Here is a 17667-nt window from a genome sequence, read left to right on the forward strand (position 1 = left end):
TTCAAATCCATTCGCTTTTTTTGTAACGTGACACAAGATGCCATATCCCAGTTTTCATCTCAATAATCATGGCCTGTAATTAAACAAATGAAAAATTAATATTATAAACTCAAGTACCATTTGGACAATGTTTGTAGACTTTTACTTTTTATGAATGTTTACATTAGGGGACGTTTCCATCTAAAAACAGTGCATATTCAATGCACATTCACCCCTTGAAATAGGGGTTTCAAGGGGTATGGAGCTCCTAATTAAAGTTATTTGCCATCTGGTAAGCTGTTTGCAATATGTGATAAGAGATAGCGATTAAGTAGGTGTACAGGGAAGACATCTCTGCCTTACACACTTCACTCATACAGATAATCGTTCGCCTTGAACTTCTTTGAACATTGTACCCTAATTTTCACAGAATAGGACCTATAAATATACTACAAGCCATATGTTAGTTCAACTTAAAAAGTAGAAACAAATTCTGATGTCCTAAAATGATAAAACTGTTGTCAAGGTTTACACGAGATTGAGTTTGTGCCGCTTCACTGTACAATACCTTGGCATAAAGTAGTACCGGCCAAGCTATTGGTATCTGAAGTTGTTGACTAAGCGTTATGTAATGTCTGATTATATCTGATATAACTACGTTAGATTGCATATTATCAGTGCAGAAAGAGCCCAAAAAAGTGTACTGTTTTTTAGATGCGAGCGTCCCGTCATGATTTATTGTTTGGCATTACTGAAAAACAAATTCTATTGAAAGTGCCACATTATACCTTCAATTTTATTATTTCTCATAAATTTTACCACATTTTGATATTTATACCAAATTACTGTTGTATTCAAAACTTTACAAATTACTGATTCTGTGACCAAATTTGGAGAATCTCCCTTACACCAAAGTTTTTCCCTCTCAATTTCTCTCTGATTTGACCAAATTCCCTGTATTACTAGGGGTGTCGCACGTCCGTTCAACTGCTCACACTGAGTCATAACTAGTTGATTACGGGTCAAATAAAATGTAAAAAACATACGGTAAAACCGCATATTATATCTTATCAAAACTCAATTTTTTTGGTAGTCTTCTTTGTTTTAAACCCGAAAAATGAAAGGTCAAAATGTCTGTGTTGCGGTACCGGCCGCCGCAGTACGCGTAGGCGGTCACTGGTACCCGGAAGGCAAGTCGTGCGTAAACAGAATTCCGGGAATTCCCCAACCTCATTTAATATTAATGTATGCAAAAATTGAAAGACCACGATTCGAGCTACATGGAACTTGTTTCCGATTGTCAATCGAAATATTTTTTGGCGGAGATATGATCGGCCAAACATTTTGAAATGTTTTTAAAACCCAACAAACTCAGAATATATGAAATCGGAATTCAAAATTTAATTCTAGAGCATTAGAGCTTTCAAAGGATGCATAATTCATAGTGTCACGTGAGACACTGTAACCCCGATGAAAGGTTAAAGTTCCCGCCACTGTTGTTTCCAGTCAAAACAAACTACAAAATGGCCGCGACCTTTGAGCCTGGCCATGGCGTACGCGTAAGCTTTGCCGATAATGAGGACTTCGCCGCCCGAACCACTGAAGGCGCAACGCTCAGTGATAAAATGACAGGTAAGTCAGAACTTCAAAGATGTTTTTGGTTAGAGGAATACTGAATGAATTTTTTATCAGATTTTAGTCTCGCGAACTTTGTATGTGTTCTAGAGAAAGCGTCATTGTTGCTATGAATACCGTCGAGTCGAGTCGCCGGCTGGCCGGCGGCCGTTACCAATGCATCATTGTCATTCCGTTTTTGAATCAATGCCGAGTTCGCCTGCGAAAACTTTACGGTTTTTCGCTGGCAAGTGCTGGTTTTTGCCAACTTATCATTGGAAAATAAATATTAGTTTGGAAATTCAGGACGATAGTTACTGCAGGTCATGAGGTCAACAACGCGACCAAATCACATGACACCCTCGATCAGCTGTTCCAATCCTTCGCCATCTAATTCTTCAGTTCCAACGATGATTTTTTGACAGGGTCATGACAACAGTTGTTTTTAAAATGTGAGATCACATTAACTCATATATTTGAGATTTTACCTTATGAAATTGACATACATAAGGCATAAACATATTTATTTTGTTGCTCAACTAGTTTTTGTCATGTTGGCTTCTAAAAATAATGAATAAATACTATTATTTTATCATTATTTTTTAATATTATATTAATATAAATATTATTGTTATCATTATCAATTACAGATAATGTATAATTTCTTTGCATGTACAAGGTAATCATTTATTTTATTTATTTTTAGACTTTGAGTTATACAATTATGTTGTGACGAATTTGTATTGCACTTGAAATGCAATGTAATTAATTTTAAGTTCATTGTTACTGTTGATACTGAATTTTGTAGTGGATTACCCCCATGCAGGGCTCGAAATTAACTTTTAGTGATGGTGGTCGACATGATAAACATTTTCAAAAGTTGGAAGTCAACAGGTAAAATCTTGATAGAATAACTTGCTCAGAAATAAAGTTGGAAAATCCCTGGGGCCCCTTGTGAATTTTTCAACTGTTAAACATCTTTTTATTTCAACAGGTACAATTAAAACTGACCGATAAGACTGACTGTTACTTGTCCTGTATATGTATAGTGCTGTATATACAAATACATACGTACAAATCATTATGAAATGTTTGCTGACGGGTGATATATACATGCAACAGTTTAAAACACATAGTAAAGTCCACCGATTGATCACCTGTAAACATAATACGGTACTCATTTAGGGTGAGGTAAACAAACTTCAAAGGACTGTGACATTTGACCTCCACATTGACAATTTTCTAAATGTTTGATCTTGGATTATTACTTTGTTCAATGATCATCCTTTCAAATGCCACTTTTTAATTGTGCACACTACTAGTTTACTATATAATATCAACTCTCAAGTTCAATCATGAAAACCTTTGTAAAAGCAAGGTCATTTTGTGGGTAGTACACAACATTAAGTGTTGCTGATCATGGTATTTCTATCAAGTCTTGCTGGAAGCAATGACCTCTGAAAGTTTTGAGTCATCTTTAATTTTGTAGTCAGGATGGCAAAGTTAGATGTCAACTGCCGCAAGACTACCAGGGTTCTCCCTAGGATTTTTTCATAGAGTAGCGGCTAATTTGCATAATATTTGCATAATTAGTTTTTCAAATATTTGCATAAAATTTGCATATAGTTCGTGTTCACCAAAAATTGACAAAACAGGGTACTTATGGAGTAGAGCCCCTCGACTGACTTTTTTTCAAAATTTAGTACATCCTTACTAAGTTGCATAACTCCCATCAGCTACCTCCATGCTCCAATAAAGAAAGGGTAGCAGAGTAAAATATACCGTTACAGTTGGTAAAACTGCTCAGATCAAAGAAACTATTAAAAGATGTAAAACAATGAGGCATAGAAGTTCCCGTGACAGCATCGCAAGGAAAATGCTACGTTTTTTCAGTACGTTTATCAGGGTTCTCTGATCCTGCGCACCCCGGTACCAAAATAGAAGAGTCCCACTCTGATGTCACATCCGCCATTGTTTACAGTATTTTCACTCACGCACGCGATGTGGGTTTTCATTCTCTTCATATGCATTTTCATTTGTTTAAAGCAATTAACACTCCATCTGTTAAGAGTTTTTACCTCTGACTATAACAATTTTCATTGCTATGTGGCTGTTTTCACAAGATACTGACCGTTTGATCTTGGAAAGTTGAGTTGCTTGTACGTGTAGCCAACCCATGCCGGTGCGGTGACAGACAGTTCACTATGCTAGGCTATGCTGTTGATCGGCAGCATACATGATCAGATCATGGAGGTATAGACCCTTTTCATAAAGAGGGCGTCCTTTAATTATGACGTCATTTACCGAACGAAAGCGTAATGAAAGCGAGGTCAGTAGGTCCTGTCAGCTGGAGAAGGTAAACAAAGCGCACGAAGTTACCAACTATTGACGGTGTTACAGCAGAACTACCTGAGAAATTTCAGAAATTTGTGTAGAAAGGTAAGGTATTCAACATTTCTCTACCATAGCATTCCAAGATAGGTCTGTCATGCTGGTTTAACCGCACTTTTGCCACTGTGTGCAGAAAATGTTTGTCATTTCTCTCGCGACCGGTCGCGAGACGTTGTCGTCTGCAGCTGAAATGGTTGACGTTGTACCACTGTCGGAGCTCGTGAATGCATGCGTTGGATCACGACATATCAGGTTGACAACAACATGTGAGCACGCTTATAGAAAGTGAAACACCATAAATATTTCTAGTGTAATTAAATCCCCTGTATACCCGGTTTTGTAAACTTAAATCGGATAAATCTGAACATCGTTGAGGCATCGTTGATGGTGGTGCCTCGATCATCCTCACAGTCAATGGTTGAGGACACGAAAGTACGGAATTAAACTGTACAATAAGTTGCTGACTTTCTCGACTGCAGTTCTTGATACATTTGAAGAGATGGATTTGTTCATACTACGTAAATCAGGTAAATACAGACTCAGGCCTAACAATGACATGAATATGCTGTTAGAAACAGCCGGGATTAAGCCACACTGTCACGTTTATGTTCATTTATGCTCAGATCATTTTGACGTTGTTTCTTGATGTCCATCAAGCGACAGTGGATAGAGGGACTGTGGTGGTATGTAATCGCTGTGAAAACATGCTAACTCGGAATTTTTTTCCACAGGGAGGTTTGAAACATGCCCCTTAATTGCTGTGTTCCTGGTTGTACTGGTAAGGGTTACCGGAGAGTGTCTGGTCACAAGGTATCTTTCTTTAATTTCCCACGCGATACAGACCTCGTGAAGAAATGGCGTCATGCAATAAGGCGAGATCCCAATGCAGCTGTTTCAAGTACCAAGGTCTGTTCCCTGCATTTCAAGGAAGATGACTTCCGATACACACTAACAAGAAAGAGACTCTTGTGTAACAGTGCGGTGCCATCACAATTTGCGTGGACCAATCTGATTCAGAATAGGAAAACGCCTGTAGAATGGAGAGCTGAATCCACAAACTCAACTGTTAAAGACACAGTGACAACAAAAACAGTCCTAGGGGAGTGTCAAAATACCTGTGACACAGTAAATGCTGAGGAACTGATCATGCAACATAAACTGAACATAGATAAGTTGAAACAAGATAATCTACAGAAAGACATAGACATAGAAAAATTGAAGAGTGAAATTGAAATTCTCAAAGACAGTTATGAAAAGGAATTAATGAAGGTCAGAAATGAAATAACTGAACTAAAAAATGAAATAATAGCTGTGGATGAAAAGCACTGTCAGATTGCTTTTAGTGTACACAGATTTTTAGATTCCGACAATGATATAGCTTTCTATACTGGTTTTCCTGATACCAAGACTTTCCTAGATGTTTTTGAATTTTTAGATACAGGAGAAAATGGAGAGAATGTCAGATACTGGAATACTGGAAATGAGAAATGTAACATGGATAATTCAGGTACCAGGAATAATTTCCACAGAAATAAGTTAGGTCGACCAAGGTCTCTGGAACCTCTTGATGAATTTTTTTTAATACTTTGCAGATTACGGCAAGGTTTTCCTGAACATCATTTGGCCAACCTGTTTAATATTTCATCGTCAACAGTAAGCAGAATCGTTGTAACTTGGGTAAACTATATGTATTTGAAACTAGGCAGTCTTGACATATGGCCTTCAAGAGATGTTATCTCAGCAACAATGCCACTCTCAATGAAAGAAAAATATCCATCAACCAGGGTTATAATTGATTGCACTGAAATAAATGTGAGGTTCCATCATCTCTTATTTTACATAATGAATTGTTTTCACATTACAAAAATCACGTGACCATGAAAGGATTAATAGGAATTTCTCCATCGGGTGGTATCACATTTGTGAGCCAGTTATATACGGGTTCAATAAGCGACCGTGAAATGGTGAAAAGAAGCGGTTTTCTGGATATGTATTTTGATGTTGGAGACTCTGTGATGGCAGACAAGGGATTCACCATATCAGACCTTCTAAAGCCTAAAGGTGTTTCTTTAAACACTCCCCCATTTCTTGAGAAGAGAAATCAATTTGATGCAGGTGAAGTTGTTAAAACTCAAGAAATAGCTGCAGAACGAATACATGTTGAGAGAGCCATCAATAAAATAAAAAAATTTCATATTTGGGACAAAGTATTCCCTTTGTCTATGTTTGGCAGCATCAACCAAATGTGGACAGTATGTGCACTTCTTTGCAATTTTCACGATCCAATTATAAGTATGTAGAAAGAGAAATGTACACAAGCAGTCTACTCACTTTTCTAGTTCATTGCAAAAAAGTAGTTTTATTAAATGTTCAGTCAAGTGCGTTTCATAACATTATTTCTTTCAAAATATTTAACATTTGAGAACATAGTGAACTCTGTAAATAAATAGAAATACATTAATTTTAAACAGAGTTGGCCTATGTAAATGTTATCTTATAGTCACACGTCATCATAAATATATGTATATCAACATTGATTTTTAAAAGTGGCAAAGCCTTTCAATTATATATTCTGTGAAATTACACATATAAATAGTTAAAAGTGTTTAAAAGACAAAATGTATATTCTGATACTGTAATCATAAAACTGGTATTTTAAATATTTATACAACCTGTGGATTATTTACACCAAGAGATCATATATTCTCAGTAAATTATTTACAAAAGAATAACTGAGACTTTAGTTTACAATAATATTTACATGTTTTATCAATTATTTATTTCAGCAATAAAAATACTTTTAGAATGTAGAATTTTCAGTGCTCTATAATTAAATTTGATCAGTCAATATAAATATAAATAAAAGCTATGGTTCTGATATAATATTTTAATAAATGTTGAATAAATCTATATTGGATGATGTATTTTCTGTCTTTTGAGTGTATTTTAAAGCAAACTTCACTCTAGTGTAAAAACTTGGCTTAACGTTTTTGTCTCACAAAGATTAGACATACAGGATCTAAGAATATTTCAAAGTCTGACAATATGAAATTGATAATTCACTGTGGTGTTGCATTGTGAGATGCAATAACACATGGTCCATAAAAATTTACAAAGAAATCATTCAATTTTAGAAACATCATTCTCCAAAATGCATAGTTAAAATCTATTCTTTCAACACTTAAACCCCTGTGGGTGTAGATGATGAAATCACACCACTGTGCACCTGTGATGGCCATCTGGCCTTGTACTTGATAATAATATCTGTGAGTTTGTTTCAAAACTGGTTTATTATCAATATTTTCACTGCAGAAATTTGGGTCAAAACATGCATCTAATGGTGTAATGTTTTTTTTGGATTCAGGGCATTTTACTTCACAGATACCAAAGTGTGAATCAGCACTCATGTCTATAACCTTACCATCAGGGGAACATGCAAGGAAACCTTGTGTTGTGTCAATAACTAAACCACATTTATATACTGTTATACTGTAACCACCATTTTGCATAAATTTGATGTAAGCCTCCAAAGCTTTCTTTTCAAACATCCTTCCGTGTTCTGTGCTCACTGACCTAAATGGCTTTTCATTAGTAATCGCTCAGCAAGAGTATTAAAAGTTGCACTTTCTTGTGCAAACTTCAAAAAATGTTGAGGCACTTATCCTCAGTTTGCAGTATCCCAACATCTGTCACAAACTGCCTGGGCCCTGGTAATCAACCTCAATACTTGAAGCAGTGTTTTCATCAATTCTAAGTTGATCGAGTTATTAAAGCTTTGAGACTGTCAGGTTTTTGTTTATCTGTAGATTCAATTGGCACTAAAGATAGTGGATATGTAGGGTAACTAATCAACGGTAATTTACTGGAACTCTTGCAGAAGGGTTAGTTGAAATATAAACAGCAAAGTTGGATTCACTTGGTGCTAACTGATAACTTAACACTGAACCTCTTGGCATTTCACCAGCTTTAGTATCAATCATATTTGTAGTATCATTCAAAGGAGTGATCAACATTGCACAACTTTTGGGGTTTCTGTCAACACAATTCTTTTTTAATGTTACTTCATTGTCAACATTAATCACATCACCTCTTACAGCTTGATACAAAGTACAGCACACTGCTTCCCCCTGATTTTTCTGGCCCACTTTAAGCTTTTTAACAGCTACATCCATAGCTGCTGTGGGTTCAATTCCATCAGTCCGTCTTTGATTCCACTTTTGTAATTTTGATGTCACAGGAATATTACCATTCAAATCTTTCTGTAGATTTTCATCATTTACATCTTTGTATCCATATAGCGAAAATTCACAAATTCGGAACATAAGCCCAATCATGTGGTTACAAAAACCAGATTTACCTGCAACACATGTACACTGGCCATACAACACCTCACCACTTACTAAATGCAGAGCTAATTTTAGAGAATGAGGATCTTTGGTTTTACTGTAGCTGTGAAAACATTTTGATTTACCAAAGAAGAAGGATTCTGAAACTGCTGTCTGTAGGTTAAAAATATAGTTCTCATGATGAAATACAGAACCACGCTGAAATGAAGTTGCTTCTCCTCTTTTATGTCTGTGCAAGGCCTTACCACCCTGTGTTGCATAGTGGTCCATCTGGGCTCGGGAAAACAATGGCAGTTTCTCAAGTGATGTGCCCCATCCTGTCACTGGGAAACAGCTTTGAATAGATGTAGATGGTTGAGTAGTTGCTAATTTATTATTTCTTGTTAACCCCAGGCTTCTCCTTTTCAGCTCTGTATATATGTTGTTTGGATCTGGATCAACAATGGTATCTATTTTGTTGGCAATAAAGTGATGCACTCTGAAAAATATAAATATAGTATAATCCATTTAGTATACCTTTGAACATGGGACCTAGTGAATTGTTTTGTCTTAAGAAAATTGAGATTTAGTCACCATGACAATGGGTTTCCATTTTTATAAAAAAATGTACATGTGTTTGGTAGACATCATCTTAAATCAAGTCCTATTCAATCATGGCTTTGAAAACAAGAATAAAACAAGATCCCTTCCCTTGAAGATTACCAGATTGATGTTTGTTGAAATTCAGTAATATTGCATACAACTTAATAACAAGATAACATACATGCAGACAATTAACAGTTACTTGTACTTCATCATGTGAATAACAAGTAGTGTATCAACATACAGAGTTTGTATTTCATTGAAAACTGAACAAGAAACTGCATTGCTGGAATACCTTGCCACAAGTTCTGCTTTAGTCATACTCTGCCTGGGTTTGTCTCCTCTACACTTCAACCAGAATCTCAGCTCGTCATTGGTTAACCTTGCTGGCTCCCTTCCATTCAATGCTGCCCCTGGTATGTCATCTTCTGTCAGGGATATACTGGTTTCACTCACAGAGTTCGTGTCTACCGCCATTATTAGATCTACAATGTACACATCAACATATTGAACTAAATAAATAATAAAATCAACTCAGACTCAATCACGAGTCACAGAGAAATATAGCTCAGCGTGGCAGAGCTGTGTGTTACCGGCGTTATATATAGCCTGGTGGGAGACCCTATACTGCCGGTAACACACAGCCATAGGCTGCCACGCAGAGCCATCGTCCGCTCGCACGGCTCGTTTGCCAGACATCGTCCGCTCGCACGGCTCGTTAGCCAGACAGTCTTCTTCCACTACCCTGATTTCGGGAAGCATCCAGCTGCTCGAACAGCAGGCCTTGGCAAGCGAAGATGCACAGAGCTAATACAAATACAATTAGATGCACTACTTGAATGCTATTCCGGTTAAAACTATGGCATCATTTGTCGTATGCCATGAAATCCAAGTTCATTTAAGCAACTATTTGATATTGCAAGCTAAGTTTCATCTCAAGTTACAAGCTTCACAATGCTCTACGATTATGATGACATGGTTGGCAATCAATAGTTCGAAGCACGGAAGTCAGAAGTGTCACCTGCGGAGTATCTCCGATGTTATGTGTATTACACACACCTACAACGTCAATGCAGGGGTGTTTAAAGAAATTTGCCGACCCAACAACTTCACATCGATGCATACGTCTATTGAACTCTACGACACATTTATAGATGTAGGGTATCGGTATCAGCACAAATCAAGAGCGACTGTTCAGCGCACTTTTTGCAGACGACAACGTCTCGCGACCGGTCGCGAGAGAGATGACAAACATTTTCTGCACACAGTGGCAAAAGTGCGGTTAAACCAGCATAACAGCCCTATCTTGGAATGTTAAGGTAGAGAAATGTTGAATACCTTACCTTTCTAGAAAAATTTCTCAGGTAGTTCTGCTGTAACACCGTCTATCGTTCGTAACTGCGCGCTTTGTTTACCCTCTGACAGGACCTACTGACCTCGCTTTCATTACGCTTTCGTTCGGTAAATGACGTCATAATTAAAGGACGCCCTCTTTATGAAAAGGGTCTATAGTGATGATGTCTTCGTTCCAGTTTACTTTTTATTTCAAGATGTGAGACTAACAGAAATTTCATCAAATCGCCACTTCTGTAGCTAGGGATTGTGTAATCAGTTTGATTTTGATTTGAAAATATTTCGTCAATTAAGAGCGGAAATCGTCGCTGACTTTTGCTGTCAATTTTTTCTGTCCTTTAGCTTTACAATTTCTTTGGATGAGTCGGTGCCGGTACCGTCAAGGGTGGGACGTGTGAACTTGTTCTGTTGTTAACACTATTCATACAAATTGAAAGGAGTAATAACTGGAGGACATTGTAAAACAAAGAAGCTACAAATAATCTGTCTTCCTTTTGTGTGATCGTACGGACGTCGACCAGTAGGTGCCATTGTGAACATTTTGCCGCTGAATCTCATAGCGTTGCGGGTAACAATGATAGCGTCACTGTGAGATCGAAAGCGTCGCGGGCTTGAACGATAGCGTCGCGGGCCGCGACGCTGTTTTTGGCTGGGGAGAACCCTGAATACCACTAATTTCGAGCCCTGTCAAGTATTTATAATAAAGATTCTGAATGAAAATTATGGAATTTAGAATCAGCATATACTCAGTATTTGATCTTTATTTTCCAGATCCTGGTGATTTCATTGGAGTGGAGTGTGAAAAACTTGGTGTAAATGTGCATAGTTTGCACACTGTGTCATCATCCCCTGTATGCCTAACCCACATGGCAGTAAGTGAACTTGACAAATTCAGACAAAATACCAATGCAACATGGAGAGATGCCTTGATATGGATGCAAAATCTCCTTGGAAAAGAAGCAGTGCCAATTGATGAAAAGAAATTGAGAGACTCTTGGTTATCTATCAGAAACAAACGAAATAAGGCTGTTAGAAATCAAGATGAAAAAGCAATAACTTGTCTGAAAGAAACAAAATATGTTGTAATTAAGCCACGAAATGTCACCTGCAGGAAAGAGGATACTGGTATTAAAGAGAGAGAGTTAGCCAGGTTTGACAGAATGGTGTCAGCTGAAAAGGAGAGAAACAAAGAGCTTGAAAAACAGTTACATGATGCATACAAAGAAAATAGTAAAGTAAAATCAGTTCTACAAGATTATGAACAAATGGAGAAAGAGATTAAGTTAGAGGAAACCAAGTTGGCTAAAAGGAAAACAAACATGGATGAACTAGAAAGTCACTACAAGCCACATAATGTTGATAGGAGAGAAAAACGAAAACAAATGAGAATAGAAGAGCTGGAGAAACAAATTGAGGAAAGGGATGAAAAAATATCATCTTTGGAGAAAAGACTGGAAAAACAAGCATCTTGTGAAATTCAAGGAACTATTACAAACGAAAGGATAAATCACAGACATTTTCACAACAACTCACAGAAAAATGCACAGAAATTAAAGATCTGAATAAAAATGTGAAGATTTGAAGAAAGAAGTGGACAGACTTGAGTCAGATGTACACGAATTAAGAGAGGGAAAGAAACTCACTCTGAAGAATGGCACTCATTCCAACAGTTTATACACTAATGATGTGCGGCGGTGTTATATGACTCTAGGGAGTGTAGGTGTCAGCACAAAAAATATGAGCAAAGTTGCTGCTGCTGTCCTACAGATGATAGGCAAATTCAGTGTAAGTGAAACTGATTTGCCTGGAGAGACATTTTGCAGACTGATTCCTGTTGAAGCAAACCTGGTTTCATCAATACAGGTTGCAGAAGAATTGTCTAATTGCACACATGCAACCCAGCATAGTGATGGTACCTCCAGAGATGGACAAAAAGTTGTTGACTTTGAAGTGACGTTGGGCAAAGGGAAAACCTGAACATCCGGTTTAATAGAAGTACATTCAGGCAATGCAGATACACAACTTGAAGCCTTTAATTTCATCATGGCAAAAATGGCTGAGCTGATAGATGATGATGATAGTAAAACAACTGCAAAAGTCCTGTGTTCAAAAATCAAGAATACAATGGGGGACCAAGCAGCTACTCAAAAGCTTTTCAATGAGAAGTTAGAAGAGTACCGGTCAAACATTGTACCTGAAATTACAGAAAACTGGGACCATTTAGATGACAGGACGAAGGCCAAAATGTGTGAAATGAATCACTTTTTCTGTAATCTGCATGTGTTGATTGGAGCGGCAACGTATTGCGATAAAGCCATGAAGCAATTAGAGGAAGTATGGAGGGAAAAATATGGAAAGCTAGGAGTAGAGGGCTTGCGAGAATTTCAAGATAAAACAGGTCAATACTCATGGAAGCATACTGACTCGGCTACTCAGAGACTGATCAGGACTGTGTCTGATGCAGTAGCTCCTGGTGGAGACCAGAGAAGTGGTTGCATTGGCCACTTTGCGACATATAGATCCATGCATTCTGTCAGCAGCTATAAAGTTGTGCCCTTCCGAGCCAACCGCTTCAATGTGATGTTTAAATGTGCCGCAGGTACCTACTATCATCATCGGCATATTTCACAGATGTTTTCAGATGGATATGTCAAAGCTGGAAACAAACTGCTTCGAGCAGTTCAAGCAGATGTTGCATGTCGCCCACTGTTGGCTGGTGCTAGAGCCCTTGGAATCCTGCACAAACACATCACTGAGCCCTACTGGGAGTGGATCGAGAATGATAAGCTGCATATCATAGAGGGTGTAACTCCTCAAGTACAACAGTTGCAGAGTTTGTTAACTGAATGGAGTGATGATGCTACTCCACTGTTGTCCAGGGACATACCAGCACTCTTTAAACTGGATGACAATACCTATGTACCAGTCAAGAAAGACAGTGTATTTGATGCACTCTATCAAGATGTTGACTCTGAACAAAGAAGGCTCTGGAAGAGTGATGTAGTGCCTTGACTGTTCTTCTTGAAAGAAGATTCATAGACCAACTTCATGGCAAGTACAGCATCCCTGACAATGTTTCTGACCAAACGAAGGAAGAAACCAGTGGAATGCCAAAATCTAACAAGAGAGGTGAGAACCTTTGGCTATTGGGCCTATGTGAAACAAATCAAACCCTCTATTGGCCCAATGGCCAATGAAGGACCAGTCATGTACAGATGTACTGATACAGCCCAGTGGCTTGATGGCCTGAGTGATGACCGCCTTAACAAAGTCATGAGAAAAGCAAGAACAGAAAGAAGAAACTGGATGAATAGATATAAGGAGAGACAGATGGCAACCGAAAAGCAGAAAGAGGAACTCATGAAGCAGCAAGCCAAGGAACAAGAAAACAAGAGCAAAAGAAAGTCTGATCAACTGAGAGAGTGGCTTGAGAAAATTAATGAGCATGGAGGTGAAAGCAAGTCAGCTGAAGATGTAGATGTCTTTGTCCAAAACCTGAAAACAAAAACAAAGCAGTTAAGTGGACTCAAGGCACACATCAACTTCTGTCGTGAAACCTACAGGTTTGACAGTGAGATTGCTCCGCTGATGAAATTCTCCAGAATGGGTAAACAGTTGACAGTTGAAGAGCTGACATCAAACCTCAAGCTAATCATCGAGACTATAGAAGCTGGAGGTCTGAAACCTGTAAACGAGAAAGATCAGGATGTTAGCATTGCATCATCATCATTGCCAGAACTCACAGAAGAACAACAGGAAGAAATGACAGACATGATCAGTAGAATCAAGGCAAATTTCTCAAAAGAAGCCATTGGCGCCTCCCAGAGAGCTGTTAAAATAGTTGACAGGGAAAAGGAGATGATAACAGAGGAAAATAAACGTGACAGTGAGGAAAGTTCTTCTGAAAGTGGCAGTGACATTGAGTCTGATGGAGAGGATGACACATACCATTCTGCCCCTGATGACAAGGTCTACAATCCAGGAGACATTGTGATAACTGCTTATGAAGACCACTGGTACCCAGGAAGTGTCATGTCTGTAAATCCTGACAGCACACTCAACGTCACTTATATGCAGAGACAGGGAACAGGATTTTCATGGCCATTTGCACCAGATGTACAAGTTACACACCCTCAATTTGTAATCAGTTCGGCAGTAGTTCTTACCCCACAGAATTACAGTGGCAGATTATTCAGAATTGAAAATTGTGATAAAATTGAAAAAGAATACAATCAATATTATAATAAGTACTTTGTACATCACCGGCCTCCAAAAAAACGAAGTCGGAGGAAATAAAAACCAAAGAGAACTTCATCAGGTATAAGAGAACTTTTATTCATTGGATGATAAGCGGTTTTACCAAAATGATAATTCACTGACAGCTGAAAACAAAGAACTGCTTTACTTGTATCATATATGGTTACCATAGCAACATGTAAATACAATATGTAACATTTAACCGGATGAAGTACTATATACTTTTCAGATTTCATTCCATGCAACTTTTCCCAGACTGTCTAATTTGTATATGTACTTCATGTGTAAGTCTGCGGATTACCAGTAACGTTGTTTTAGGGAGACTTTATGCTGTTGCCATGGAAACTAATACTTACCCTGTCAAACTGGAACTTGTATGTGAGACCCAGAAAAGATTGAAATGTAGTTATTTGCTACATTCAATGTCATCATCAATTATTCATATTTAATATTATGCTTATTTTTAAAATTTTGGGATGGTTGCCATGGAAACTTGTATTTCTGTACCGTTTAGCCCAAAAATGATATCATCATTGGAAAGATCATCAAAAATTACCTAGTAGATAATGCAGCCAATCCTTTTTGAGGGTTTTATAAGGAGATATCTGTAAATTCCTGTTTTTGTGCTCAACTTAGAATTTTTCAGGTATTGCAAAATTTGACCACCAGTAAATTTTGGCCTTTTGGCCAACTTTGTGACCCTACTGTTTCACAAATTTGCAAAATTTACGCTCAATTAGTTGTTTATTTATTACAAATGGACTTTTACTGTTACTATCTATTCAAATAGAGGGGTCCTCATTTTATTTATTTAAAATACACTCAGTTAAATTTGTCATTTTATCAAAAAGTCACATTTTTGGCATTTTTCCGTGAAAAACTTTGAAAAATCCAGAACTTCAAAGTGCTGTAAATTTTTTACGGATTGTCCGATACTGAAAATGTAAAAAGTTAAATGTTTTTCAGAGAAATCTCTCTTAGATAATAATGGAAACTGGTTTGTTTCTTAATTATAATATTTTTGTGTGACACCCCTGTATTACGTCTTTGATTACTGTTTGCCACCAAAATCCTCCAGACTTTGAAAATGCCACATAATCATAATCGTCAAATAATCATAATCATAATTTTCAAAAATTCTGCTCTATGTAATCATTTGCCACAAGAACTGCCCATACTTTATTCAAAACTGTAACACATTAATGTTTAACTGATAAAATTTGGAAGAATCTCCCATATACCAAAATTTTCTAACTTATCTAAGTCATCTACTTCTTGAAAACCAAATTATGAAATGAAAATGCCACAACATACCCTATTTAATGCAGCAAATTTGGCCATACTTTTTTGTAAGTGTTAAATATAATTTTCCATTGATTAAATTGCATGATTCTCAATTGCATGATTCTCCTGGATACCAAATTTCCCCACTAATTTTTTGACGTACTATATGACTAATTTCCTCAATTTAGAAAATGCCGCATTATGCCCTAATTTTTGCAAATATTTCATCATGAAATATTAATTTTTCTTGCTCAATATTTTGTTGATTTGACCCACTGTCTGCAAGTTTGACTGATTGAAATTGATGATTCATGCTTGGTAAAATTGAAATCTTGTTTACTCTTAAAAATCCGTTATTTTTAAAAATTTGGCTGCAATTGTTCAATTTGTACCATAAAAAACTGAAAAATAAAAATATGATTTCAAAATTTCAAACAAAAAAAAAATATCAAAAATGTTTCTCTCAATAAAATTTATAACTATTGAAACAAAATATCAATCATTTTATATTAATGCACGATAGTTTCCAACATCTACATCTGTTATTTATTTTGGTAATACAAAAACCAAATTTTGGTGAGATTCTGCATCATACCCTGTGTTACTATTTACTTCATCTTGATCACATTACAAAACAATAATTGAAGAAATTTCTCTGTAAAACAACTTGCAAAAATTAATGTGTCATGGAAAAACTTGGTAGATTCCTTTAAATATGCTCAAAATTTCGAATATTCTAGCAATATACCTCTCAACAATTGATGGTTAATGTTTTGCAAAATTATAATTATTCTCACCAAAATTGGCCCTTCTGATAAACTTCATTCACTTTGGTATAAACAATCTGAAAAATTTGATCATATATTCTAAATTTTGTTCCCATGAAACAAAATTTCCATGTAAATTCTTTAATATTGTAAAGACTATTCTTTGAAATTTTTGTTTGTATGACTGCTGAAATTTGTGTTTTCTAATTTTGGCCCTGTTGAAAACGTGATGTATAAAATGCCTCACAATGCCCTGTGAGGTTTTCATTGTTACAAATTTGATATTTCTACAATCTGTAATAATGACAAACATTCTGGCAAATTTCCCTGTGCATGTGGGCCTCATTTATGACAAAAAATGTCGCACAATGTGTGGATGCATGGCTAAAGTTTTGTGATTGGTGTGACTGTACAGTATAGTGGATTTCTTGCGATATTTTAGGATGTAATCAGTCAGTCATTACAAGGAAAACATTGAGACAAGTGACTTTTTTAGTGGATATCCTGCCAGCCTACAATGATATATCATTGTAAGGTATTCAATAAAGAAGTTAAGGGTCTCTTTTGATCATGTTGTTATTATTTCTTTGACTTTCTTTGTGTATCTCCTCACATTGTTTTTAAAATTGCCCTTGTAAAGTGGTTGGCTGTTGCACCCTCAGACATCGCCTGATTTCCTTTTGCTGTACATGTGATACCTTTTGCAGAACTTTAAGCATTCATCCAGCATTGGCGACATATCCATGTCAATTTGTCCATTGTTTTGGCATGTTTCCCATGCTAATTTTTTCAATGTTCAATTTTTCCAATTCACATGCACTTTGATAAATTTATCTGCAAAATTCATCATGAACATAATTTTTTTAAGTGTGCATCATCTGGTTTACGTGTAATTATTGATTTCCAAATTTTCAAATTTACATTAACCATCAATTGACAAATGTACTTGTAAAAATTTTTAATATTTTCCATAACCCATCACAAAATCATCCCAAGTTTCCCCATGACATCATTGTGTAATTTACATTTTCTTACAATTCTTGTTTATGTTTTATCTGCCCGATTTATTTACCGTAAACTTTGACCCTGACCCT

General features: G+C 36.6%; 2 protein-coding genes across 2 annotated transcripts; both read left to right on the forward strand.

Moving 5' to 3' along the window:
* The first annotated feature begins 1042 nt into the window (after positions 1 to 1042).
* On the forward strand, positions 1043 to 12206 carry LOC139139068 (golgin subfamily A member 6-like protein 25). Its single transcript, XM_070707803.1, has 2 exons — positions 1043 to 1611; positions 11037 to 12206. Exons 1-2 carry the CDS (start codon positions 1503 to 1505, stop codon positions 11825 to 11827), a joined length of 900 nt encoding a protein of 299 aa, XP_070563904.1. The 5' UTR covers positions 1043 to 1502; the 3' UTR covers positions 11828 to 12206.
* LOC139139067 (uncharacterized) lies at positions 2294 to 6817 on the forward strand. The gene is made up of 2 exons (XM_070707802.1): positions 2294 to 4032; positions 4716 to 6817. The coding sequence occupies exon 2, from the start codon at positions 4729 to 4731 to the stop codon at positions 5857 to 5859; it is 1131 nt and encodes a 376-aa protein (XP_070563903.1). The 5' UTR covers positions 2294 to 4032; positions 4716 to 4728; the 3' UTR covers positions 5860 to 6817.
* Positions 12207 to 17667: the final 5461 nt, after the last annotated feature.

The sequence above is a fragment of the Ptychodera flava genome, chromosome 8, assembly GCF_041260155.1.
Source record: "Ptychodera flava strain L36383 chromosome 8, AS_Pfla_20210202, whole genome shotgun sequence".
In the NCBI taxonomy this organism is placed as follows: Eukaryota; Metazoa; Hemichordata; class Enteropneusta; family Ptychoderidae; genus Ptychodera; species Ptychodera flava.

Excerpts from the sequence above, each read along its gene's own strand:
- LOC139139068 (XM_070707803.1), top strand. The coding sequence starts at position 1,503 with ATGGCCGCGACCTTTGAGCCTGGCCATGGCGTACGCGTAAGCTTTGCC. Across the intron at positions 1,612-11,036 it reads GCTCAGTGATAAAATGACAG|ATCCTGGTGATTTCATTGGA; the intron begins GTAAGTCAGAAC and ends TTTATTTTCCAG.
- LOC139139067 (XM_070707802.1), top strand. The coding sequence starts at position 4,729 with ATGCCCCTTAATTGCTGTGTTCCTGGTTGTACTGGTAAGGGTTACCGG.